Source organism: Hibiscus syriacus, unplaced genomic scaffold (genome assembly GCF_006381635.1).
Source record: "Hibiscus syriacus cultivar Baekdansim isolate YM2019G1 unplaced genomic scaffold, ASM638163v2 tig00112249_pilon, whole genome shotgun sequence".
In the NCBI taxonomy this organism is placed as follows: Eukaryota; Viridiplantae; Streptophyta; class Magnoliopsida; order Malvales; family Malvaceae; genus Hibiscus; species Hibiscus syriacus.
In genome coordinates, this window is record NW_024063281.1 from 2,514,137 (window position 1) to 2,538,392 (window position 24,256).

Here is a 24,256-nt window from a genome sequence, read left to right on the forward strand (position 1 = left end):
GCAAGGGAACTCAACAACATACTGTTCTTCCCATCTTTACCATGTTGATCCTTTCATGTCCGAAACATTGTTGGAAGTTTTAAGGCATCCTTTGAAGAGCATGAATCGAATAGGCCACTTGATGAAGTGAATCGATGGAGAGATGCCTTTGTTGAAATTGGCAAATTAAAAGGGTGGCATATACAAGGCGGCAAACTCGATAGGTAACCATAGACACTATACATATTTTATCTTCTTATATTTGACATGTCTTTTGACTTTTATTTTGTGAAAATGATTTCTCAGATCTGAGGCTGAATACATCAAAGATGTCGTTGAGTATGTCATAAAAGAATTGAATAGCAAGTCTAAAAGTGTTAATAAAGAATTAGTTGGAATAGATGATCAGAAAAAAATGATCTTGCGGCTAATCGAGGAAGAAGATAGTCGAATAATAGGACTTTGGGGAATGGGTGGTATTGGCAAGACTACCCTTGCTGAAGCTGTCTATAATGAAATCTCTCCAACGTTTCAATGTCGTTGCTTCCTTCAAGATGTTAGAGAGAAATAGAAAAACAGGGAAGGAATCTTTACGAAATGAACTTCTTTCCAAACTATTGAACTCGAAAACTTGTGTAGACACCCCCTCCATAAGATCCGTCTTAACCCAACAGAGGCTCAGTAATATAAAAGTAATCGTCGTCCTTGATGATGTTAGTGACTCAGAGCAGATAGATCTTATGGGTGTAAAACATTTGGTGATGGAAGTAAAATTATCATAACATCCAGAGATAGGCAAGTACTTACGAATGGAGGAGTTGACAAAATCCATAAGGTGAGTAAGCTAAACGAGGATTACTCTCTTCAACTCTTTTCTACATTTGCATTTAAGTCGTTGAATCCTGCTCCTGATTTTCGAGATCTATCGAACAAGTTTGTGGAGTACGCCCAAGGCAGTCCACTTGCTCTTAAAGTTTTGGGTTCTAAACTATAAAAAAGTCTAGAAAAGAGTGGGAAAGTGAGGTGGACAAGCTCAAGGAATATGCAAAACCAAAGATTTCACAGATTTTGATGATTAGTTTTGAAGAGTTGGATGAACAAGAGAAGAATATATTTCTTGACATAGCATGCCTCTTGAAATGGGAATCCAAGAAAGAAGTAGAAGAAATTCTAAGTTGCTTGTATGAGGGTGCAATGTGTGGAATAAGCGATTTGCTTGATAAGTGTCTAATTGAAGTGGATTCCAAAGGGGTGATTTGTATGCATGATATGCTTGAAGAGATGGGAAAAGACATTGTTCGCCGAGAATCTAAAGATCCTGGAGAGCGCAGTAGGTTATGGAGTCTTAAAGACATGATCCAAGTGCTCAAATATAATAAAGTAAGTATTAGTTGTATCTATATTCCTTTTTTTTCTCCATATTTGTGTGATTTTAATTGAAATTTATATTTGATATAATGTCTATATAAATTAATTTAGTTATATGTTGGTATCTGTCAAATTGTTTCAAATATTTTAACTATCATTTCAAAAAGTAAAATATTTATTTACTTACTATACATATAATGACCAATGTTTTAGGGTATAACATGGAATCTACTCAAGTTTTACTGTCTAAAACTTTCAGTAATAAAAAGATATGTCTGATTAGTCTAAGCGTTTATTGGTATAATTATATTTTGTAATGAGTAATTTTAATGAAATGTTCATATAATTTTGTCTGTAACGAAACTCGTTAAATTGTTTCTTGTTATTAGGTGAATAAATCAATTGAAGGAATAAAGCTTTTTGTGACTCGACTTGAAGACCAGCTGTTACTATATTCTGGTTTTGAGAAGCTGCATAATCTTAGATATATCATCCTTTATACATGTCCGTTCTTTGTTAATAGTGTATCTTTTTCTGATGAGCTAAGGTATCTTCATTGGGACTTTTGTCCTTGAAATCCTTATCATCAAATTTTAATTCAAAGAATCTTGTTGTGTTGAAACTAACGGAGAGCTTCATAGAACAACTTTGGAAGGAAGATCATCAGGTATTTCATGTTTTTGTTTTTGTTTTCGATATATCCAAAATAAGTGGATAATGCAATTATTTTATATTTTCAATGTACAGGATCTTGTTAATTTAAGGTCAATTGACCTTTCTGGTTGCAAGAGTCTTGTGGAGATCCCTAATCTATCAGGAGCCATCAATCTTCAAAGCCTTTGCTGCAATGGGTGTGAAAGTTTGGTTGAACTACCTTCCCTCAACCAGTTGGTATCTCTTGAAAGCCTTGACCTTTCTTATTGCAAGAGTCTAGTGGAGATCCCTAATCTATCAGGAGCCATCAACCTTAAATCACTTAAGTGCAATTACTGTATAAGTTTGGTTGAACTACCTTGCCTCAACCATTTGGCTTCTCTTACAGAGCTTGGGCTGGAGGAATGTCATAATCTTAAGAAGTTTCCTGAGCTCCAAAATAATTTCTCTGAGTTAGATTTAAGGTACACTGAAATAGAACAAGTGTCGGATTCGATTCAGCATCTTGTCGGACTTAGAAAGTTGAGTTTGAGTCACTCGAAGGTGGCAAATGTGTCGAGCAATATTTCAAAGTTGGAATCCCTTAACGTTTTGGAACTTGAGTATTGCGAAAGGCTTAAACACTCTCAGAGCTTCCACGATATCTGAGGTGCTTGAATGCAAATTATTGCACATCATTGGAGAAAGTATCCTTCACCGATCATAATTCCAATTCATTCTTTTCTTTACATGATGGTGATGACACTCCTCGTGATGAAAAGGTTTCCATGTCATTCCTTATTTGCTTCAACCTGAATCAAGATTCAATTAAAAACATTGAGAGAAACGCGGTGCTTCAAATTCAATCCCTAGCACAGAGATGGGCAAGGATGCAAGGGAGGGGTTCTTTTGGAAATCAATTTTTTTGTTGTTTCCCAGGAAATGAAGTTCCAGCAAATGAATTTGAGCATCGAAGCGTGAATTCTCCGATAAATTTAACGAGAGCCCCAAATGGGCGTAGTGGGAGCAGATTCTTGGCATTTGCTTTATGCTTTTTGGCCGATCTCTGGTTTGCAGACGGAGGTGTTGGTTTTTTCTGTAAATGCCAACTGACAGCTGCCAGTGGTGAAAAGCTCATGAGAGAGAGTCGCGTTTCTTGGAGATGGGACAGGGGCTACAGATACAAAGATTATGTGGATCTCGTTTCTAGATGGAACAGAATCAACAGATACAAAGGTCATGTGTTCATTGTGTTTAATAAGGATATGTTTATAAGAGACAATGATTATGAGGAGGCATCATTTGAGATCTACAAGAATGGTCAACTTGGTAGACAATATAAAGGGGTGGAGTGGGGTGTTCATGTATTTTATGTGGATGCAGAGAGTAATAGCATTAGTGATGCGATGAGTTGTGATGCAAAAAGAAGACTTAACAATGGGTGGTATGGGTGGTGAACAAGGGGATGGGGGACTTTTCACTTCTTTTAATCTTTGTTTGTGTATGTAGATGCAACTTCACAATATTGCCATCCAAATGCATTGATAAATTTCCAAATTGAAAACTACTCTTACTTTGTGATTCTGATTAGGGTCCTTAAGAATTTAATTGCTTCTGATGCCTGTAATGCAGAAGTTATCACTATCAAAGTAATTGATAATAGACTAATTAGAAATTAAGACTAATGTGAAATTTTATTTATTAAGGTTGTGATCTTAGTGACAGATCCAAAAATAATTTTAAAGGTGAGAATACATATATATTAACATTGTAGACACCCGTTTTTGTTCGGATTTATTATTATTATTATTATTATTATTATTATTATTATTATTTAAGGCCAAGCAACTCATCAAACCAATCACAAAATACAAGCCCAGTAGGCCTACTAGGTTCGGATCCAACAAATTAACCCAGACTACAATACTACCCGGATCCGACCCAAACCTAACCCGAACCAGTCCAGACCCGAGGCCCATGAACCGACCCAAGCTCATCAGCCCAAATCAAATTAGGGTTTTACTAATATTTTAGTAAAAGAATGAAATTAATATTAGATATAATTTTTTAAAAGAATAGTAAATGATCAAAAATGGAATAAAATTAGATTTTTCAATGGGTCGTTTATTCAAAATTTAATGAGTAAAATCCTAACTTCCAAAGCACATGATTACTAAATCAAAACCATTGTTCGATGAATAGAACGGTTCAAGATCCATGCTTTTATGTATACGTCTTATTAGTATGACCTTATCAACAACAGTTAAAACTACCAAATCAACTTTCATTTTCATATATATATATATATAAGAAGAAGAAGAAGCCCCATCAATTATTAAACAGCTAAGTCAAACCTTATAGTGCAATTATTCCTTCGTACCACTTAAATAATGCATGCGGCCTCGTTAATTAAAATAAATTAATAACACAGTTAAGGATGGAAGTGCAACTATTCCTTCCTATTATTTACTTTATAGGGTGTTTTTGAAATTTTTAAATTCTTTTTTTAGATTTTCTTTTATGTATTCTTTATTAGTAATTTGTTTTCGGACCCTTACAATTTTATAAATTTACTCTCTTAAAATTTTAGAAGTTTGTCCCCTAGTATAAAATCATGCGTCTATCCCTGAACACAATCGTGATTTGATTAGATAAAACCAATTAATAACTTCGTTTTTAAACAATATAGAGTGATTATAATGTAAACCAATTAATAACTTCGTTTTTAAATAATATAGAGTGATTATAATGTAGCATGCTTTCAGAATTCTTAATAACTTCGTTTTTAAATAATATAGAGTGATTATAATGTAGCATGCTTTCAGAATTCTTCTTAGCGATTGATAACACAAATACTACAAACACATTAATTCAAATTTAGATTCTATAGATAAAATAACAACCCATATTACTACTCATACCGCTTAATGAGTCCAAACTAACTAATAACTCACCTCTCATGTTCATACATGACAAAACTTATATATACCGAAAGACATGATACCTTAATCACACGTGGATGGACATGGGACCAGAACTCGATGGATTTCGATCTAATTCGACTTGATAGAGTCAGTTGTTTAGAAAACTTTTGTGTTCAGGTCGAGTTAAGATTTAAGGTGAAAAATAATCGGCTCGACATGTTAGAGTAAATTTAAAAAAATCGAGTTCGGGTCGAGTTTTTTTAGAAGTTATGTTCGGGTAAGGTTGAGTCGAATTTAAGGTGAAAAATACCAACCCGACCTGAAGAAGTTTTAATTTTACCTTATATATTTAGGAATAATTGCTTTAATATTTATTTTTCAATTAAATTCATATTTTTATTGAATTTTTTAATAAATATATTATTTCAAATCGGATCAAATTCAAATTTTATCTAAAAAAAATATGGATTTGATGAAATGTGAATATTTTTGAAATCGAATGAACAAAAAATCCAACCGACCCATACCCATCCCTGATCACATATATAATATACACACTTTATTTGCTTTGAAATGCCGGCTTAGTTTGACCAATTGTTTTAGAATAATTCCTCTTTGCATAAAGTAAACAATAAGGCTTTTTATTATTGAGCAGGTATTTATATATATTACTAAATCAAATATTGTTAATGTTCTTAACTAATTATCACATATCCAATGGACTTTCATTTTCGCACTTGTTTGTAGGCCCGTTCTTGCCTTCTAATTCTAATATTTAAAATAATAGGCTATGGTCGTTATCGTTTTTCATTATTTGATAAGTAAAATTATTCGAAAAACAAACAATTTGACGTGGTAATGATTGTAAACTTTTAATAAATTAGGGTAATGAATATTTCCATATTTTAACCATGCTCGATGTTTATGTTCCCTACCATATTAAACGTAACATTAAAAGTTAGATAATCTAAATAAAAAGGTTTAAATGTACAAAAGGTGCCTAATGTATGCCAGACGTTCTAGTTTAGTGCCCAACGTTTATTTCCTTCTAATTTGGTGTCTAACGTTTCATTTCGGTACTCGTTTAGTTGTCAACGACATTAATTTTTTAGTTAAGTGGCACGTGTCACAACCTGGTAATTTAAAAAAAATTATTTAAAATTTAAAAACTAAAAATTATATTTTTAAAAAAAAGAAAAACAAATTTTGAAATAAACCCAAAACTTTGAAAACCTTCATTTCAACCCCTAAACCCACGCCGGCCGTCGCCTTTTTTCGTCAACAAAACTCCACCCGACCTCCCCTCCCCTTGGCGACAAAGACTCCCATGAAATCGTGATCAATCGATGGTCGATCGGCAGTCGGAATCGCTTGGGATCGTGATTTTCATCTTAGGGTTCGCGGAGTATAAAACGTTGATTCATCATCGATCGACCGTCGATCAGTCAGGATTTCATTGGGGGTTTGGACCTTCGATTGGTCGCGATTTCATGGGGGATTTGGTTGGCAAGAGGAAGGGAGGTCGGGTGGAGCTTCATTGATGGCAAAAGGTGGCAGTCGACGTGGGTCTAGGGGTTGAAATGGAGGTTTTCAAAGTTTTGGGTTTATTTCAAAATTTGTGTTTTATTTTTTAAAATATATATAATTTTAAATTTTAAATAAAATTTTTAAAATTACCAGATTGTGACATATGTCACTTAACGAGAAAATTAACGCCGTTGACGGCATGAGCACCTAAATAAGTAACAAAATGAAACTTTAGACACCAAATTGAAACAAAATAAACATTAGACACTAAACTGAAACAACTGACATATATTGGACACCTTTTGTATATTTAAGACAAATAAAATTACTAATATTTATTTTGATCTATTCAAAATTTTAATTAGTTTGAGATTTGTTTTTACAAAAATTATAATTATTACGTTGGTATATTTTTCTCTGGTGGGACTGAATTTCAAAACGATATTAAATTAAAGAATTTGAAAACGATATTAAATTCAAGTTTGAACAAAATCTGTGTCGGATTGTGTTGGCTCTTTGGGAATTTGAATATATTATAAATAAGATCAGATAAATAGTGAGTTATTTGAGATTTGTTTGATTAAAGTTTAATAAATACTTGATTCGAATGGATTTAACTCGAGTTCGATTCGAATTCTTTAGGAGTCGAAATGAGTTATTTGATACTCGTCTCAGAAAAGTTCGTGGATAGCTCGAAAAAGTTTGCGAGCAACTTGAAAATATAATATATTAAGATTTTAATTTTTTTAAATAAATTATTAATAATATTAAAATTTATGTTTTTATTTTTTTAAATACAGTATAAGATTTTTATGTAATTAAGGTTAAAGTTTGAGCTTGAAACTTCAATCGAGTTAAATTTGATATTTTTTTCATTTCGAGTTTTTACTAGCTTCAATTAATGACTTCGAGTAAACGTAAAAATATTAGACTCATAAGTCTTCAGGTCGAGTCGAGCTCAACAATACTCGAACTTGATTCGGCTCGTTCAGATCCCTAAATGCGAACACATATGTCGTAGATACATGCACACGGCCATCGAGATCGAACCCTATGGTCGTGGTTGGAGGCCGGAAAGGTAAAAACCAAATGTTATTCAATTTTCACCGGCTAAACCTTTTTTACCAAAAGGATAAAGCAAAGTGATACGAAATAACTACAACCTTAATTAGAACACCACTAATATATTTCCATTGAACCGAAAATTATGAATTTGACTAAAATTGAAAAAAACGATTATTTTTTTAAAAAAAGGGCTAAAATTGAACAAAAATTCCATGGAATTTTACTAAAATTAATCTCGTAATAAAAATGGAAAATTTAAAAATTCTGGGAAACCATATATATATTTGGAAAATAAAAAAAGTAAAACTTTTAATTTCCAATATTAACAAAACTACCTAATTTTACTAAAAAAAAATAAGTTTTAAGATTAAGATTTAAATTATTTCAGGGAAAATAATTATATATTTATAGATTATTGATTATTTTTTAGTTTATGATATGTAACGCCACACGCCATTACAAAAGGTAAAGGCGTTTGACTTTATCTCCTAAAATAAGTTGCAAATTTAGTCCAACACCGACTCCAAAACGGCATCGTTCCGTCTGTCTTCTCGCCTATATATAAACGCCATAGGAAGGATTTTCAAAACACGTTCAGTTTCAGAAGGTGGGAGTTCAGTTATTTGGACGCCTTCTCTCCCTCTTTCCGCTCTATCCAAACAGAAGAGAAGAAAGGAAAGGATACAAAAAATGCCTTTGTCTCTACTGATGCCGACGTCTCCCATTTTCTCGCAAAAGAAGCTCCCTTCAATATACTGCAAATCGGAGGGTTCATCTTTCCATTCATCTCCTCGGATCAACGGCTCTCACGCGCCGTCGTACCCTTTATCCGTTTCGCTATCACCCACCAAATCGCCTTGTCAACTCCCGTCGGCCTCCTTGATGACATCGCAATCGCCGTCTTCGCCGTTGAAATATCCGTTGTCGATTTGCGTCCCGAAGATACAGCTACCGTTCGTAGCCGATACGAAGCCGTATTTGGTGAAGGGGAAGAGGCCGGGGAGAATAGAGATACCGACGTTAATGGCGGTTCAGCTGGGATTATCGGCGGGGACGCCTAGAGGAGATGAGGAGGTGCGGGTGGAAGCGGAAGGATATTCTGTTTATTGTAAGAGAGGGAGAAGAGGGAAAATGGAAGACCGTTACTCTGCTGCCGTTGATCTTGACGGAGATCCCAAACAGGTATTCTTTTCCCCCTCAAATTTTCTCTAGCATTTCGCATAAATGCATAGTTTAAGGTAGAAGCTAAGAATTAGTACAAATCTTCGGGATTTTGTTATTAAAAAAAAGGTTGAAATTGAATTATAAACTTTTGGGTGAGACTAAAAATGTAATTTTCCCATTTAATCTTTCAGTGATTGGAATTTTAGAGGCTTGCTTTTCTTTCCTTTTGCAGGCTTTCTTTGGTGTTTATGATGGGCATGGAGGTTCAAGGGCTGCTGAATTCGTGTCAAAGAATTTGGATAAGAAGGTAATGGCAGAGGTATCAAAAACAGGTGAAGATGCCGCTATTGATCATGCAATTAGAGAGGCATATTTAACCACCGATACGGATGTGCTCAAGGAAGATCTGAGTGGTGGTACGTGCTGTGTTACGGTAATGATTCGTAAAGGCAATCTTTTCGTATCGAATGCAGGCGATTGTCGCGCCGTTTTGAGCCGAAACGGTGTAGCCGAGGCTCTAACGTCCGATCATCATCCTTCGAGGCAAGACGAGAGAGACAGAATTGAAGCTTTGGTAAACAAAAAAATTTCCCTCGGTTCATCTTTAGCTAAAATTCAATGCAATGAAGATAAAAGGAATGATGATCTGATGTTCAATTTTGTAGGGTGGCTATGTGGATCGTTGCCACGGTGTTTGGAGAATTCAAGGTTCTTTAGCTGTTTCAAGATCAATTGGTGATAAACATCTTAAACAATGGGTAATAGCCGAACCCGAAACGAAGATGTTGGAAATTAACTCCGAGTTCGAGTTTTTGATCCTTGCCTCGGATGGTCTTTGGAATAAGGTAATATCCTTGCCAGGGATTAAAATAGCGGTCCGCGATCGCTATAATCGTGGTTGACATGATAAATTTCGAACCCCATCGTTGTGATGTTGAGTTGAACATTGGTTTATGTTGCCTTTTCAGGTTACGAATCAAGAGGCGATCGATTTCGTTCGCCCTTTCTGCGTCGGCCTCGACAATCCTAATCCTTTCCCGGCTTGTAAGAAGCTGGTTGAATTGTCATCATGGAGAGGCTCATTCGACGACATCAGTGTGATGATAATTCCGCTACAACATTTCGCTTCTTAACTCATTGAGGAGAAAAACAATCCGATAAAATTCGATAGTCCGGGAACCGGAATCGAATCTCTCACCGTAACAGAAAGCTAGAAGAGATCTCCTAGACCAGTTACAGCACTTTGGAAATATACTTCATCCATTTATCCTACATAAAACTACAGGAACCAGTGGCTCTTGACATGGGACATTGCAATGTGTTTGTTTGAAGGTGCAGGTTCGCTTTAGGGTCCAATGTGTTCCCACTGTAATTATTTCATAGTGGATCACTCGTAGCAGATGTTGATGGTCAACCCTATAAGTTGACATTTTAATTAAAGTAATTCATATTGCATGTCTTTTGTCTATAAAAAATTGCAATATATATATATATATATATATATATATGTATATTTATGTATATAACTTAGATGTTTGAAATGAACTCAAAACATTTGATATCAAATTTTCAAATTATTTTTACTATGTGATCATTTAATAAAAAGTTACATTTTTATTACGATGACAATAATGTTATCAAATTTAATCTAATGATAATATTATAAAAATATATTACATCAAATTAACAATGTTATTACAGCCGTAAAAGAATTGTCAGATAACAAATTATTGTTATTCATTGAAGTCTTGGGTTTGAACATTAGAAATGTTGGAGGTGTAAGCATTTAATGTCAAATGGTTGAGAGGTTCCATTTCGAGCACCAACGAACATATCTCGAATTTGAGTTCTTGTGTATTAAAAAATCTCCGTTGAGAGACTCAACCATTAAAATCAAATATAGGACGAGCAATTTGGATTAGTCAAGGTTAGTAAAATTAAAAAGTTGTACACTTTTTAGAATCGTTGGATGATTATAAATCAAAGGTTAAGATTAATAATAGAAAATGAGGAGATATCCATTGAAAATAATACAGAGTTAATCTAAATCTTTGATTTTTCCTTATCCAACGATCCTAAAAAAAATTAAGCCTAAAAATTTTAGGCTAAGTATAAGTATAAATAGATGCTAACTTTCTTTATATATAGGGATGGCAACGGGTCGGGTCAAATTTTTGCCTCCTTTGACTCCGACTCGACACAATAAAGTCATAACCCGACTCCGATCTAAATTGAATATTATTTAATCTGATCCGAAACTGACTTCAAAAATAAAACATAAACCCGACTCCGATCTGACCCGACCCGATACAATAGTAAAAGTAAATTAAAAAAATAAAAATATAGAAAAAATCCTAAAAAATAACCCTAATTGCAATGCACCAGGGTCGACACTACAACTTGGCTGTTTTGCAAACATTAAATCTTCAATCTTGGTTTGTCGCATTGTAACACCCAAATCCTATGGATTCGAATGCCATCCAATACCACTGAAGTGGCTAACCCAAAAATCTTTCCTTGAAATCATACTCACTTTAAAATATTTATACATCGTATGAAATCATAACAATTTACAAAAGCGGGACCCCAATTTATAAACTCGATAAATAAAATAAAGAATTAAAATGTTACAAGCTGACTCATTTCAAATCATGACCTCTACATGCCCACTAGGTCTTCATCACTATACTCTGGTACTCCGATGAGACTCTTTAGATGATGTCGTTGACCCATCACACTCTACGAAACCTGAAACCTGTGAACGGAAACACATTCTGAACGCTAAGCTCGCAAGCCTCGCTTCACACAATACCTCTACCATACTACATGAATTCATTAAATGATCATGCTAACAAACGAAAACATGTGCATGTGAATACACTCAAAAACATGATGAGGTAAGTCTAGTGGTGTGATCGGAGGAATTTACATGCATATCAGGACGACACCCCTAATTTACCTAGCATTTCATGAGTATGCAGAAGCATATCAAAAAAAACATGAGATAAGTCTAGCAATGTGGGTTGAGAACTTTACGTGCATCTCGGACAACACACTAGCCTATCTAGAACGTGATAGCTTCGGGATAAGAACCGAAATTTATGTGCATTGGAAGCTCACAATCCGAACCTAGTCGAGCATAAGATACGATTCTGAAATTTACGGGCATAAGAATTCGTACCGGTATGACCCAGATTTTAAGTGCATCGGATGCGTACCAACAAACAATATCCGAATATTCACAAACAAGGGACAATCGTTATAGTGCTAGAGTAACTCGGGTGTCTTGACCGTTTCTTGATCATCACAAAGGAAAATCTTATGTCATCTTAACTTGCTTGATTTCTAGGTGAGAATTGAGTTATCTTGATTGTTTTCACTTGTATCTAATACTTGAAGCTTAAGCGAACTCAAAACACACAAGCTCGAACACCCAAACCAATTGTACCAAAATCACTGTAGATATTTATATTGTGCCAACAGTATCGATACTGACCCCTTGGGTATCGATACTCATCTGAGTATTGATACCAAAAATTGGCTTCGATGTTTTGAAAAATACCTTGGTATCGATACTCTACCCTGGGTATCGATACTCTCGTGAGTATTGATACCGGATTTGACTTCGATGTTTTCTAAAAATGCCTCTGTATCGATACCGACCCTCTGAGTATTGATACTGGGCCCCGAGTATTGATACCCCTGCATAGAGTATCGATATTTCCCTTACAAAATAGCCTTATTTTGGCCTTTCACAAAGGATGGTATCGGTATTGTTCTTACAGTATCGATACCGACATACTGAAATGCTCTGTTCTGAGCATGAAATCAAACTCATAACTCACTCATCCACCCTACTAAGGCTAGAAAACGTCATTAGATTTTTATTTGAAGTCTTAAGGGTCAAAAGGAATCACCTTTCATGCTTACAAACATCAAACATAGAATTTACCATGAATTACTAGTACATGCTTCATGAACCCAGTTGACCAATCATGCATATCAAAAGGGCTACAAGGAGCAACATGTGGCATAGGCGAACTAGAATCGTGTTACTACTTCTCACTTGTTAGGTTATATGTTATCCTAACATTCGACTCAGGCTTGTTAATTAATGGCGACACTCTAGTCAATCTCATCATGTTTTCCCTCGATTCACCCTTGAATTGGAGGGACGGTTGATATACTCTCGTCATGCACAAGTATCTTGTATAAGTTATTTCATTTATTGAGGCCCATAAGGGTAAATTGGTAATTTTATCCCAAAGGGCAATTTAGTAACGTCCCACACTCGAGCTAAGATGCTGACATTAATTGATAATAAATTCTTTACTCTTGAGTCAATTTGATATCACTAAGTCACTCAACCATTTTAGGTATTGATATTAAGACTTTGGTATGGAGACTGATCCTCCGATATAGAGACTAGTTTTTCGGTATGGAGACCAGCGGTCTCGAGACCGAGCATCCAGTCTCGATACTCGATAAATAAAAGAGTATCATGTATGACACATTATCTTTTGTCTTTTGATACGTTTTTCAATCATTTGACCGTTGTTTTCACTTATCTCTTTTTAAGGGTTGATTTGACATTACTACGATTGATGAAGATGGTAATTATTTGTTATATTGTTGATCTTTAATGCTTTAGACCCTCTAATTAGATTTGGATACTTGTTATGCGTTCGTAGATAAGTTTTCACGTCGTTCGAGTCTAATTTATGGTTTGTCAATGGTCTTTCGGTAGCTTGATTCTCATTTGTGGTTTGTTTTCCAATGCGATCATATTTGTTTGTATCTATCTTTATTCGAGTTTATTGTTTAGATTTTAACCTTCCTTGTATGTCTTTTGTGATCTTAATTTGCTAGTTTTGTTTCAATGATTATAGGAAATGATCTTAATTGTTTATTTAATTTAATTTATGATTATAAATATTTATTTAATTGAAATATTTACTATTTTTTTTTATAAAATTAGTGGATTCTATAAAAAGAAATTAAGATAGGCTTTCATACTTTAGTATTTTATTCGTCTGAAGAGAGGGTTTGGACAAAACTCTTAACCAGTCTGGTTCCCGTGCCGCCATTCCTGCCTTCCTAGTAGACTTGCTTATATCCTTTAAAATCCCAGAACAGGAGAGATGACTACTACTGGTACGAGATATTGCAAGGGAAGAATGATTTCAAAGAGGCGGCGACTGGGTAATCCTGGGCCCAATTGGTCGGATCTCCCTCTTGACATCCTTGAACGTATAATTGGACATTTGCGTTGGGTAGGCCGAACCCGAATACGAGCAGTTTGCAAGCCAAACACTCGTATTCCTGCCATTGTTGGTGAACTCCCCTGGGCTATGAAATTTTGTTTGCGTTCTGCCTTTTTTGTCTCTGGTACAAGGTGAGTGCCGGCTGCTTGACCCTCTTTCCCGAGACTACCTTGTCGAACAAGGGAGGAGAGGAATAGAGTGTGGGGTTTTCGTTAATGCACGACCTTGTGCTTCTTCATATGGGTGGGTGCTTTTCAAAGTGTCCGACTTTAGTACTGAAGAAGAAAAAGAGTCCCTCTTTTTGTACTCTCCGCTTACAAGTGGGGTAATTAAGCTGCCCCATTTAGGGGAACATCCCACAATTCAGGCGGTTACTTTTGCCTTGAATGCAACATCTCCAAAATGTACCATCTTTCTTGTGTGGAGTAAATATGGAAAAAATATAAAGTTATGTTCTGCGGGTGATTGTACATAGAAGACTTTTGAGTTGATGGTTTTGATCCGTGAGTATATTTTAGAAGAAATTTTCATAAATTAATAATATTAAGAGAGAGATTGTTAATGATGAAGGTAAGAGATTGGGATCTTTTGAGGAGATGTCCAAAGAAACTTTGGACTACTTTACAAACTTGATTGGGAAAGCTGATGATAAGGTGAAAGAGTGCAATGTTAATTTGATAAGGAATCTCCTCCATTGTTCTATTCCTGATGGTGCGGGAGACTTCCTGACGAGACCAGTTACAGCTGAGGAGATAAACGAGGCTATATATTCATGCAGGTTAATGACCAGATGGGTATACCCCTTTTAATCCTAAACGTCGCTAAATAACCTAACATTTAGCGACGTTTATACCTAAAAACTATATCAAATCTCTTATTACATTATTTTTATATGAGATCACGTTACTTTAGGAAAGAATTCTCGAAAATATTCCTTAACAAGATGTAATCAATATTTTTACCAAGATCAATATGATGAGTCTTATAGAATTCTCTAAGTATCGCGTCAAATCAGATAGTTTAGACTAACTCACAGTTCCTAACATTCTTTCCCACTAAACCTAACGACGCTTCACGTATGTAGAATGAACGCTTGTTATGGTTTGGATAGTTTTTTACGTCGTTCGAGTTTAATTTATGATTTATCGGTTGTCTTTCAATAGTTTAATCTCCTTTCGTGGTTTATTTACCGATGCGATCAGATCTATTTGTATTTATATTTGTTTGAGTTTCTTAGTTAGATTTTTAGTCCTTCCTTGTATTGTCCTTATTTGATCTTAAATTGCTAGTTTTTGTTTCAATTATTATAGGAAATTGACGTGCTTAATTTAATTATAAATCTTCATTGTAATCCAAAATATTTATGATTTTGAATAAAACTATTAGGTTATATAAATAAATAAATAAATAAATACTTATTATATGATTTAACACTTTCCATATATATAAAGATAATGATCCTTGAAAATTAGGTTAACATGTATATTTGATTTTAACCTATTAGGCTTTCATACGTTAGTATTCGATTGGTTTGAAGCGATCGTTCGGACAAAACCTTTTGAAACAGTCTGATTCCCGTGCCGCCATTCCTGTCTTCCGTTGATTAGTACGCTTCCTAATAGTCTTGATTATTTCCTTTATAATCCCAGAACAGGAGAGATGACTACTACTACTACTACTACTGGTACGAGAAATTCTAAGGGAAGACGGATTTCGAAGAGGCGGCGACGGGGTAAACATGGGCCCAATTGGTCGGATCTCCCTCTCGACATCCTTGAGCGTATAATTGGACGTTTGCGTTGGGCAGACCGAATCCGATTACGAGCAGTTTGCAAGGCTTGGTCAGTCCCAAACACTCATATTCCTGCCATTGATGGTGAACTCCCCTGGGCAATGAAATTTTGTTGGCGTATTGCCGCTTCGTCTCTAGTACGAGGAGAGTGCCGGCTGCTTGACCCTTTTTCCCGAGAGTACCTTGTCGAAGAAGAGAGGAGAATAGAGTGTGGGGTTTTCCTTGATGCAATACCTTGTGCTTCTTCGTATGGGTGGGTGCTTTTCAAAGTGTTCGACTTTATTGAAGAAAAAGAGTCCCTCTTTTTGTACTCTCCGTTTACAACTGAGGTAATTAAGCTGCCCCATTTAGGGGAACCTCCCACATTTCTGGTGGCGACGTTTGCCTTGAACGCAACCTCTCCAAAATGTACCATCTTCCTTTTGTGGAGTAAATATGGGAAAATTTATATAAAGTTATGTTCTGCGGGTGATTGTTCATGGAAGACTTTTGAGTTCGATGGTTTTGATTGGCCTAATCCTGCTGTTGATGCTGCCTACGCCAACGGAGTTTTCTATTGTGTTTTTAGAGGAGGTCAATTGGGTGCCTTCGATGTGGAACACACAGAGTGGACTATTCTGGTTGATCATCGACTCCCAGTAAATAGTTTGGCCGGTGCTAAACTCATTGTGTCCGATGCAGATCTGCTACTGTTGTCTGATAGCACATCTTTGGAACTCCTTAAGCTTGATTTTTCAAAGATGGCTTGGGTTAATGAAAATGATTTGAACAACCGTGTGTTGTTCGTCGGGTGCACTTGTTTTTCTGTTCCAGCAGTGGGGGAAACAAGTCAGTTAGCAAATACCATATTCGCTTCTGGTACTTGGTTGCATCCCAAAGTTAGATTTTGTGGCAGCACATCTCCTAGTTGGTCGGAACTCCACCGAAAGTATGTTGAGGCAGCAGAGTACAACAGGACTTGGATTGAACTTCCGTTGGGTGGTATTTGGAGAGCCGATGATTTGATTCGTGCTGTCTAGTTGAATTGCTGTTTAAGTCAACTGTGTTTTCTGCTGAAAGTAACAGTTGCTGGAACATCATATGTCTTCATGAATGAAATTTCAATTTTAGTTTTAATCATTTACACTGCAAACCTCAATCTTACTTGGATAACTAACAATGCAGTGTTTTTTATTCCTGCAGAGCTTGTTGAATTTCTTTGGTTTTATTGTTTTTAATTTTTTTTAAAAAAAAAACATTTTATTACATTCTTTATATAATTATCACATTGCTTTAGGAAAGAATCCTTGAGAATATTATTTAGTAAGATCCTACCATTCTTTCTACGAAGATCAGTGTAATTAAAATCAGTGACAAATTAACCTTAGGTTTCTCCTTTGCATGACATAACTGCCATCCATTTTCATCATTTTCAAAATTAATATTAAATTTATTTTTATTGTTTTTAAATAAATAATTAAAAATAAGTTTTAATGAAATATTAAAACACTGTGTAATTGCTGTAACGTTTGGGGACTCAACATGAAGTTTTGAGTTTTTTTAATTTTCACACTTAAATTTTATTCCCCCCCCCTTTTTCTTTAATAAGTTGTAAGAGTTTCAAATTCGAGCTCATGTATCTTTATATTTTGATTTTTTTATAAAATAATAAAATGTGTCACAATCTTGTTGGTTCAAATAAAATTATTAATGTTGATATCATCATTAATTTTTAAGGTAAATTACATTGTTCCTCACTAAATTATATTCTCTCCTATTTTCTTCACTAAACTTTACAAATTGAATCATTTTGTTCACTCTGTCGTTAATTATTTAATGGTGTTATGACATGGCACAAGCATCAAAACATTATCGTTTTGAAAAACTCAAATATACGCCAAAACGACGTCGTTTTGAATCCTATATTAAAAATTTGGTGAGTAAAATAGGAGATGGAGTAAAGTTCAATAAGGAGTTGTGTAATTTACCTTTTTTTTTTCTTTTTTTCCTTCATTTTCTTTCTGTCAGCCACCATGTTATTTTCATTTTGGCCATCGTCATTGACGGTGGCCGTTTGATCCCAAATTTCATGTGTCGGTTCATCTCGATCCCTTAAGTTCAAATCTGATGGTTGTTTTGCCAAAAATATCCCAAAACCTGTGAATCTCGACTGAAACATTTTGGCTTTCTCACTTTCAATCTCAAATTTGCGAACTTCGGAGCAACTTCAGATAAAATGGAAGTTGAATTCGGGCTCACGATGTCGAGGCGAAGCGACCCATGAAATTTGGAACCAAACGACCATCATCTACGGCAGTCGACGATGGCCGACGGTGGCATCCGAGCAACTTCTGTTTTTATTTAATATTAAAAAATAATGAAAAATTCCACATCAACCAGTCGTTATAGAGAAAACGGGGGAGTGAGCAAGATGATTCAATCTATAAGTTCAATGAGCAAAATAGAAAAATTGAAAGTTGGGTGAGGAAAATAGGAGAGAGAGTATAGTTCGGTGAGAAATGGTGCAATTTATCCTAATTTTTAATCGGTAGTTGATTAGTTTTTATAAGTTAATGATGGCTTTATTAAAAATATTACTTTGATGCTTAAAATAAAAAAGATATTAATAAATTAATGACTAATGATGTAATTTAACTTGATTAAATTGTTTGAATATCAACACAATCAGTACTCTTTCATGGTTTCTTCTTCCTCTTTTCGTCAACCCAACAATCAAATTTTTTTAGCTTCAGAGGTAAAGACACAGACCCCGACTTCATTGTTCATCTACTAAAAGCTTTGAAAGATACGAGACTGAATGTTTTCTTCGACCGAGATACATTGGAAAAAGGGAGTAACTTTCACATGCATTTTCTGGAGCAATCATTGCCATGGCGAAGCCAGAAATTTTTTTATAGATTAGGCCAATATAAATATAATAAAAAGTTTATTTAACATAATTCATACATGTTTTTTTATTTAGGGTAAACTAACTATCATGATATAACCATTTTATACATGTTAACATGACATTTTTAATTATTTAGAAAAAACAGAACCAAAACGTAAATTAATTGTGATTTAAAATAAGTAATAGTTATATGACCATAACAAAAAGTAAATAATTTATGTGTGACTCAATAAGTAATTTCCCCTTTCTGGGCATTTGGGTGTTGGGGGGGCATGGCCTAGGTAGGCCTAGGCTTGGATCCGCCCCTGATCGCTGCCTCGAAATCATGTTTGGCCGAACTGTCTGGCATCATGTAGACCGCAAGCACACTCGAAGCATATTGTTCTTGTCATTTTTTACCATGTTAATCCCTTAGATGTGTTGCATCTTGCTGGGAGTTACAAAACATCTTTCGATCACCATGAACTGACAGGGCTAGACCAAGTACTGCGATGAAAACCAGCCTTTGCTAAAGTCGGTTAACTAAAAGGATCGTATATTGAATGAGGCAAATTCGAATCATTGAAGTTTATTGATTGATTGCATGACATTTACATTTAATCTCAAAGTGTAATAGCCTCATCTGCCTCACTTAACCTTTTCAATAATGAATTAAAAATCAATGCACATTTAATTTGAATCATCAAAACGAGTTACCCTAACCTGTCAGGGTAGTTCGATTTCGTAATTTAAAGTGATAACACCCTCCAGTGAAACCAATAAAAATGGTCATTTCTAAAATCAATCAGGAGGGTAGAAAAGTAAACTGGAAGTGGTATACCCTTCATTCTAGTAGGTCCAAGTTGTTCTTTATCTTTGACAGTCAGACCTCCACAGCGGCTTGAATCTGATAGGATTGTGAAGCTTGTTCCTGGTTGTAGCTTTTGAATCAAGCGCCTCAAGTCCATGTCTGCACATTAACCATGATCAGATATAATCATACTGATATATAAACAACAAAAGGAAACACGCAATAGGAAGAAAGAAACCTACTGGTGATGAGGTTTAAATCACAAGGCACGATTGCTTCTTCTTCCTGGTAAGATTCTCCAGGTTTCAAGGATGAAAAGGTTGTTCCATGTCCACTGAAAGGAAAAAACAGTACATCCCCTACTGCAGCAGCATCCACCATCTCCTCGAGTGCAGCCACAATGTTTGCACGAGTAGGAAAACGCGCAGGCGACGTGCGTGGTTCATCGATCAAGTACTTAATATCGTCTCAATGAAAGCCGAATTCGTTCACGATCAAATCTTCCATGCTTAACACATCATTGATGCATCCTTGCAACCCGAGTTGGGTGCTTGGGTAGTTGCATCCGACCAGCTCGTTTTGGCCTCCTTGCCTTACAATATTCCCACTACCCACCTACATAGTTTCTGAATCAAGTTTAAGAAAATCAATTCACATGCGAATAGAATATATTGGGTTTGGATGATCGCCTTTATAATAGGTGAAATATTTGATCTCGATTACTCAACCAATGAATCGAATACCTATGGCTATATATTAATTAACAAATGTTAACTGTGTTTTAAAGCAAATCAAATATTCACCCTGCAACAAATGTTGGCTTTCGCTACAAGGTCTCATGCAAGCTACCAAACATGAGCAACAAAAATGACAGCTAACATGAACAACAAAAGGCAGCAACAGTTGAAGAAATTGCATCCTTAAGCAGCAGCAGCATTCCTTTTCTAGGGACTTACTCGTCGTCTTGGTCGAGTGGCTCGTTATACTCTGTAAATCCGTAGATCTTCCATCCCTATACGGCATACTTACCCTGCAGCCGCCATTTTTCATTCAAAAACCAATTCCTCTATGCATTCTGTATATCTGCAGGGGAAATAAGACTTAAAGATATAATAAAACTGGTCCATTGTACGTATGTATCTCACGTGAAGGCGCACACCGAACTCGACGGCTCAAAATCTGAAAACACACCGAGTCAAACACATAACATATCACATCATATATGTGTATGTGTATGTGTTCTGCAATTGTAAAAAACTTACCAATCTCTTCCTAATTTGTGCGATACATCGGTTTCAATAGACATCCACCACCGGCAGCCGATTGCAAAACCGACAGTTCCTCAGACTATCGAACCTCACATTAACACTATACATCGATGAACCGCGGAGACTACATTATAATTATCGATTGTAACTTTATTTTTACACAACTAAAATGAGAAACGTCTAATGTAGCCCATCGCAGATGACTCCACCCTCCATCTCTCCGTCTTGCTCCACCACGCCTTGTACCTTAAAGAAAGAATTTTTGCAAAAGATTCATCCATAAAAGAATCAATATACATGCACACTTACACAGATGAATAAAGGCCAAAGCATAAACACGAGTAAAGTTGAGTAATCAAAAATGTAATTTACCCTAACAATAAATCAAGAAATAATAGTTGTTTTATTGGTTGTAGATTTTTTATTACGCAAAGAGGTGTTGCATTCTCCGTATAAATGTCGGGTTCAAATTCACACAAGGTGAGATAATATGAACATCCTTAATACTTGATCAATTAATAGATCTCATCGTAATTATCTTTTATATTTAGAGATATTGGCAATAATATCTCTCTCTATATATTTTTAATTAGATCATTATTTTATCAAATAAAAATAAGAATTATACATACACACATATATGCGATTAGGATCTATTTATGTAAAACTTTTAATTTTACAACATTTTAAGATCGTTGGATGAGATTAACTCCTTATTTTTTTTCAGTGAATATTTTCTCATTTCCTATTATTAATCTTAGCCCTTGATTTTCTTCATCCAACAATCCTAAAAAGGTATAAAACTAAAAAAAATTTACACTATACATATATAGGGTTAATATCTACTTACAGCTAGTGTAAAACTAAAACTTTTACACCCTTCTAGAATCATTGAATGAGAGAAAATCAAATGCTGAGATTAACACCTCATTTAACGATCCTAAATTGATGTAAAACTTTTTAGTTTTATGTTATGTAATTTTATCCTAATCCATATATATATATATATATATATATATCATGTTGGGTCGAATCGAGTTTTGAGTCGTTAATGCCTTTCTAAACTCAAATTAGATCAAATAATGAATTAATGATATAAAACTCGGGTCGGATTCGAATAATACAAAGATCTAACTCCATCTTACGCATATTCCTTCCTATTCATTATAGGGCATATGGGCAACCTCATTATATGTTATCGAATACCCTACTAAAAACATCATTGAAGATTGTATCTCATTTTGATTTCGTGTTGCAAAGTTTTTAACTTCAAGTGAACAAAAAATTGTTTGGATTCATTCAATATTTTATCATAAACGAACATAATATTTTTATATCAAAGATATAAACTTTTAAAAAACTATATTAATATTTGTTTAGTGTAAAATTAAAAAATTAAAAAAAATACCCTTTTAACGTTTATTCGATTCATCTCTTCATGTGATGGTACTAGTGCTTTTGGAGTTTTTTAGACAGTTTTTATGCATTAAAAAGATGGATGGAAACCTCCAAGTCCATGCGGAACATGAACCTACATTTCACACATTTCCATTGTGCCATTGCCGACGTTCAAACACAAATAGGTTAGCACACACCAACTCACCTCAATCGTAATAAAATTGTTGTTATTCCTTGAAGTTTTAATTTCGAACACTAAAAAAATCACGAATATAAACGTTCAATCTCAAATGAATTGAACAATACCGTCTTATAATTACACAAATAGAGTCGAGGTGCAACGGTAGATGAGGATCATCGGCACACGCAATCCCAATGTATGACATTTCACATCAAATCTAATGAGTTGCAATATGAGGACCCTACCCTCTTGGCTAGTTGGTGAAGCTAATTTAAGCCCACTTTTGTGCTTTTGTGAGGGCTCCTCCACGAGACCATGATTAAAAGAAGAGAGAATAAAATGAGAGAGGACAAACAAAAAAGCCACCAAAACCTTGCCTTCTTGGATATAAACTCTCTTCCGAGATAGTTTAGAATTTTCCGATTCGATCCGATCTTATCTTAAGACATTTTAATTATATTTGGGAGAAATTTTCTAAAATTTTTAAAAATAAATTTACGAATATAGATTTAAATAATGTAAAATTTAAGAGTCACAAATGATGGCTTAAACACAGATATTATCCAAGTGGAGCATTTCACTTTATTGTAGGGTTCAATGTCATCTTTTCTTTCTTACGAAGAAAAAGAAGAGAAAAAGGTAAAATAGTTCATAGATAAGCATGCCGTACATGATGAACAAAATGTTCGGTGAATTGTATGTGAACCGTTTATATAACGTTCGTTTATGTTCGTTTGTTAAGTTAAATAAACGAACATGAACAAAAAAATTATGTTCATTTAATAAACGAACATGTTAGTGAACATTAAATGAATAAATAAACGAACACGAACACCTTTAAAAATAAATAAACGAACATGAACACGATATTGAAAATTTAAACAAAAACGAACCAAACACGAACACCTTTAAAAATAAATAAATAAACACGAACATAGCCTTGTTCGTTCAAGCTCGGTTCATTTATACCCCTACACACAACTCCCATCATACACACACTCATCCTCACAATTATAATGGGCTAATTTCATCGTATGTTCTCGAACTATGACTCAAATTTTGAACCGATTCTTGAATCGTGATTTTTATTAATTTTGTTACGTAAAAGGGATGAAACTCGTTAAGCAGTCTCAGCAGTAAAAGGGGTTATCATTTTTCTTAGAGATCCCGGATTTAAGCAACTATGTGTGTGCATGTCAATAGTTTAAGAAAACTATAAGCAAATATTACATTGTAATCATCTCGCGCTATTAAAAAAAATAAAAAAATATGAAGAATTAAAGTAAAACAAAAGACTAACTTGTTAGTTTTGTTAAAGTAAACAGATGATACTGATAATTAGACCAATATAAATTGAATCGGAGCTCTCAACAATAGATTTCCTCCAATTTATATCCGCATAATTCTCTTTGTTGTCCATTTTCTATTTGCATTGCAGTTAATGCTTTTGCCAAGGGGCCCTATATATTCTGTCAAATTACATTTTAAGTCCTTATCAACTTAAATTCTGATCAAAATTGAATTTTGACATGCTCTCAACTGTTGGATTTAACTCTTTTCTAGACCTTCTTATTTTTAAAATTAAACAATTTGATCAGTCAGTCTCAATGTTTTGTATTAGTACCGTCTGTCATTCGTACTTCAATTACTTCAATGAACCTATAAAAAGTTAAAACAAAAAAGGATAAAGTATGATAGAGTCCGCTGAGCTATGTAAAAATAACCTTTCCAGGTAACAATCTTTCAAATATTATAAGGGTAAAATACACCATTTCTCACTAAACTTTACTCTCTCTTATTTTACTCACTATACTTCTATTTTTTCTAATTTACTCACTGAACTTTTGAATTACTCATGTTTTGGTCACTTTGAATTATTTATTATTATTTTGGTATGATGTGTCATTTTTTATTATTTATTTGAAATTATTTTTATATTAAAAATAATAAAAATACCACATCATACCAAAATAAAATAAATATAGAGTGTCCAAAACAAGAGCAATTTGGAAG

General features: G+C 34.6%; 3 protein-coding genes and 1 long non-coding RNA gene across 5 annotated transcripts; all 4 read left to right on the forward strand.

Moving 5' to 3' along the window:
- The first annotated feature begins 60 nt into the window (after nucleotides 1-60).
- On the forward strand, nucleotides 61-1,971 carry LOC120176505 (disease resistance protein RPP2A-like). 2 transcript variants are annotated; one of them, XR_005521333.1, is made up of 3 exons: nucleotides 61-203; nucleotides 1,259-1,359; nucleotides 1,737-1,971. XR_005521333.1 is itself a non-coding variant. In XM_039182931.1 (3 exons), exons 2-3 carry the CDS (start codon nucleotides 1,051-1,053, stop codon nucleotides 1,920-1,922), a joined length of 495 nt encoding a protein of 164 aa, XP_039038862.1. In that variant the 5' UTR covers nucleotides 61-203; nucleotides 286-1,050; the 3' UTR covers nucleotides 1,923-1,937. The 2 variants fall into 2 exon arrangements, 1 of the variants encoding a protein (XP_039038862.1); XM_039182931.1 differs by having other exon boundaries at nucleotides 286-1,359; nucleotides 1,737-1,937.
- Nucleotides 1,972-2,097: 126 nt separating this feature from the next.
- LOC120176518 lies at nucleotides 2,098-3,446 on the forward strand. Its single transcript, XM_039182939.1, has 2 exons — nucleotides 2,098-2,687; nucleotides 2,803-3,446. Exons 1-2 carry the CDS (start codon nucleotides 2,552-2,554, stop codon nucleotides 3,435-3,437), a joined length of 771 nt encoding a protein of 256 aa, XP_039038870.1. The 5' UTR covers nucleotides 2,098-2,551; the 3' UTR covers nucleotides 3,438-3,446.
- Nucleotides 3,447-8,114: 4,668 nt separating this feature from the next.
- Nucleotides 8,115-9,958, forward strand: LOC120176456 (probable protein phosphatase 2C 25). Its single transcript, XM_039182884.1, has 4 exons — nucleotides 8,115-8,678; nucleotides 8,893-9,234; nucleotides 9,326-9,505; nucleotides 9,629-9,958. Exons 1-4 carry the CDS (start codon nucleotides 8,187-8,189, stop codon nucleotides 9,791-9,793), a joined length of 1,179 nt encoding a protein of 392 aa, XP_039038815.1. The 5' UTR covers nucleotides 8,115-8,186; the 3' UTR covers nucleotides 9,794-9,958.
- Nucleotides 9,959-16,018: 6,060 nt separating this feature from the next.
- LOC120176499 lies at nucleotides 16,019-18,853 on the forward strand. The gene is made up of 3 exons (XR_005521331.1): nucleotides 16,019-16,354; nucleotides 16,899-16,903; nucleotides 18,841-18,853. It is a non-coding gene; the product is annotated as an uncharacterized LOC120176499 (long non-coding RNA).
- Nucleotides 18,854-24,256: the final 5,403 nt, after the last annotated feature.

What these genes read in the sequence shown, in the direction of transcription:
- LOC120176518 (XM_039182939.1), top strand. Translation starts at nt 2,552, where the DNA reads ATGTGTCGAGCAATATTTCAAAGTTGGAATCCCTTAACGTTTTGGAAC. An exon ending in ATTGCACATCATTGGAGAAA is followed by an intron (nt 2,688 to 2,802) that starts GTATCCTTCACC and finishes ACCTGAATCAAG; the next exon opens with ATTCAATTAAAAACATTGAG.
- LOC120176505 (XM_039182931.1), top strand. Translation starts at nt 1,051, where the DNA reads ATGATTAGTTTTGAAGAGTTGGATGAACAAGAGAAGAATATATTTCTT. An exon ending in AAGTGCTCAAATATAATAAA is followed by an intron (nt 1,360 to 1,736) that starts GTAAGTATTAGT and finishes TCTTGTTATTAG; the next exon opens with GTGAATAAATCAATTGAAGG.
- LOC120176456 (XM_039182884.1), top strand. Translation starts at nt 8,187, where the DNA reads ATGCCTTTGTCTCTACTGATGCCGACGTCTCCCATTTTCTCGCAAAAG. An exon ending in TTGACGGAGATCCCAAACAG is followed by an intron (nt 8,679 to 8,892) that starts GTATTCTTTTCC and finishes TTCCTTTTGCAG; the next exon opens with GCTTTCTTTGGTGTTTATGA. An exon ending in CGGATGGTCTTTGGAATAAG is followed by an intron (nt 9,506 to 9,628) that starts GTAATATCCTTG and finishes TTGCCTTTTCAG; the next exon opens with GTTACGAATCAAGAGGCGAT.